General features: G+C 49.3%; 1 protein-coding gene across 1 annotated transcript; it reads left to right on the top strand.

Annotated features, from left to right (window-relative positions):
- Positions 1-270: 270 nt before the first annotated feature.
- On the top strand, positions 271-2,177 carry LOC127195104 (saoe class I histocompatibility antigen, A alpha chain-like). The gene is made up of 4 exons (XM_051152541.1): positions 271-490; positions 739-1,014; positions 1,581-1,856; positions 1,990-2,177. The coding sequence occupies exons 1-4, from the start codon at positions 271-273 to the stop codon at positions 2,175-2,177; spliced, it is 960 nt and encodes a 319-aa protein (XP_051008498.1).
- Positions 2,178-2,877: the final 700 nt, after the last annotated feature.

The following is a 2,877-nucleotide window of genomic DNA, read 5'->3' as shown; positions in this document are numbered from 1 at the left end:
GTGTCCATAGGGAAAGGATCTAAGCTGGGAAATAAAGGACTCCATCTTCTAGGGGTGTAGCACCGGGGATGTTTGTCTTCTCCCTAGCCCAGCCAGAGCCTTCTGTTTTCCTCTCTGTTTGGCATCCTGCCCTGTGTCTGTCCCTAGCTCTCCCCAGAGTCCATTTTGTGGAGCAGCATGGGGCACTAGTGTGGGATCAATGTCTAAAGGCCACTGCTCCTAGGTTCACACTCACTGCGCTATTGTCTAACTTTTCTCACTGGGTCTGGCATGGAGCCCCAGTTCATTCCTGTTGGCTATGTGGATGACATTCAGATTGAGAGACTCAACAGCACAGCAGAGACTCCAAGGGCAGAGCACTGTGCACCTTGGGTGGATCAGCAGGAACCACATTATTGGGAGTGGGAAACTGGCCTTTTCCTGGATTTGTCACAGAAGTTCGGAAAGTGGCTGCCGAAAATGCTCAACATCTACAACTATACCACAACTGGTGAGTGGGTTCAAATCAGAAATACCAAATGTTGAACCCTCCATAGCGTTGCCACCATTTGACATGTTCTAGGTTTACCTCTAAAAGGGGTGACCCATGGTGACTAGGCTCCAGAGAGTGAGGGAACACTGCCCTGCTTTACTGTGCAGTTTAAGATCAACTCTGGATACTTAGGAAGGCCATATGTGAGGTCTAACTATCAGGAGGTCCATACCCATTGGAGTGGCTTACAGTAGTGTTTTCTCCAGGATCCCACACAATCCAGTTGAGACATGGGTGTGAGGTGCTGCCTGGATGGGACGTCAGTAACCGGTTCTTTGAATTATCCTTCAATGGCCAAGACTACATTGCACTAAACGAGGACATGACGACCTGGACCACAGTTGGCAAAGCAGCTGAGATGCTCAGGCAAGAGTGGGAGGAGTCAGGCTTTGCTTATCAAGTGAAGACTTATATGGAACATCATTGCGTAGAGACTCTCCTCACACAGCTGGAATACGGGAAGGAATTTTTGCTGAGAATGGGTAAGGACAGAAACTGCCTCATCTGCTCTGAGACTGGAGCTCCTGTCCTCTGAGGATTCCTCCTCAGCAGGGAGCAGCTGGAGTCCTCACTCAGTCTTGCATAGAAGGGCATAGAGAGCTTGTGAGTTTCCTGATTCAACTAGAGAGAGGGACTCTCCGTAGGGCTAAGCCTTCTCTCAGGACAGTTCAGCCTGTCAGTTAAGCAGCAGTTCCTTCCATGTGCACTGTGGACAATGAGCTCCTCAGGTTTTTTCCACTGTCCTTGCAGAGTGAGTTTGGGGTCTGACCTCAGTGTTAATGAGTCTTTCATCTCCACCCAGGCAAAACCATAAATCCATATTCCTAGAGGGAGATCCAGTGTCTTTTATATGCTGTATAATGTTGGCTCTTAAGTTTTCCAAGGAATAGATTACCCCATCCTTATCTTGAGTTAAGGCTGCTGTGTGGTCAGCACCTCTCCTTCAAGCCGACTCTTCCACACATCTACACAAGGTTGAATGAGCATTCGTGGATTTTCAGGAAGAATGGTACAAAAAAGTCTGAAGTTTCCATTTTGCTCTCATCAGACATCCCCAAAATGCATGTGACCCATAAGGTCAGACCTGACAGGAAAATCATACTGAGGTGCTTGGCCCTGAACTTCTACCCTGCTGGAATCTCCCTCACCTGGCAAAAGGATGGCAGCAACCAGACACAGGACATGGAGATAATGAACACCAGGCCAGCAGGGGATGGAACTTTCCAGAAGTTGGCAGCTGTGGTGGTGTCTTCTGGGGAAGAGCAGAGCTACACATGCCATGTGGTCCATGGGGGACTGCCTGAGCCTTTCACCCTGAGATGGGGTAAGCACTGGGAGTGAGCACAGAGGCTATTCCCTGAGAGAGTGGGGGTCCTTTGGGGGAACTGGAGCAGGGTCTAGACTGAGAGCTGGAGGTCAGAGTCCTCACTCTTGATTTCCCCTCCTTTCCTTCCCAGAGCCTCCACAGCCCTCCATCCCCATCATGGCTGTTGTTACTGCTCTGGCTCTTGGCGCTCTGCTCACAGGAGCTGTGGTGACTTTTCTTATTTGGAAGAGGAGGTCTAAAGGTAAGGAAAGAGCAGTGTCTGAGCTCATGTCTCCATGGGAATACCAAGGCCAAGCGGTGGTGTACCTGCCTGCATGAGAGCTAATTTCATCTGCATAGTTGCTTGCTCAGCCTTGGCATGAAGTGCTGACATTAACTCCATTGTGAAGCCTACAGAAAATAGTGGACAGAGTTGTGACCTGTATGGTACAGGTGTTGGAGACCTGATGCTCATCTCACAGAGGTCACAGGGAAATGTTCCTGTTTAGAGCAGACACCCCGGAGTCCAGTTAGTCCTCTGCATGTGCAGTCTCACACCATGCTTCCTCATCGTGCCCTGGGTCAGGCATCACAGTTCTAGGAAATTATTTGATACAAGCATGAGGACATTTCTCTAGACCCTCTAGATCCTCCTGCCTCCATGACCTCTAACAAAAGGGTCTGTTCCTGGGCATAAAAAGTGAGGCAGCTGCATCCGGGCTTTTCAGTAATTACGCAGGGACTTGTCTCTGAGTCACTTGTTATAATACATACAGGAGCCATTGGAGCCTCTTCAACGGCCCTGACCTGGACTTATCACCCAGTAAGAAAAATTCCTTAGATGTTCAGCCGTCTGTGACAGGAATAAAATCATTGGATTGAACGCTCGGTGGGGGACCTCTTCAGATTGTGTGGACTGTACAGTATGTCAGCATTTAAAGACAGGATCTGAATTTCTTCCTTGTCCTCTTTACCTGCAGGATAATGCAGCTGACTAAGCCTCCCTGCACAGGCCTGGTTTCTCTTTCTCTCATGTGGC

The sequence above is a fragment of the Acomys russatus genome, chromosome 11 (assembly GCF_903995435.1).
Source record: "Acomys russatus chromosome 11, mAcoRus1.1, whole genome shotgun sequence".
Lineage (NCBI taxonomy): Eukaryota > Metazoa > Chordata > Mammalia > Rodentia > Muridae > Acomys > Acomys russatus.
Note: the sequence above shows the minus strand (reverse complement) of the source record. Positions and strands in the feature narration are given on the sequence as shown.

Coding starts and splice junctions, on each gene's coding strand:
- LOC127195104 (XM_051152541.1), top strand. CDS start 271: ATGGAGCCCCAGTTCATTCCTGTTGGCTATGTGGATGACATTCAGATT. Junction 491..738: donor CTACAACTATACCACAACTG/GTGAGTGGGTTC, acceptor TGTTTTCTCCAG/GATCCCACACAATCCAGTTG. Junction 1,015..1,580: donor GGAATTTTTGCTGAGAATGG/GTAAGGACAGAA, acceptor TGCTCTCATCAG/ACATCCCCAAAATGCATGTG.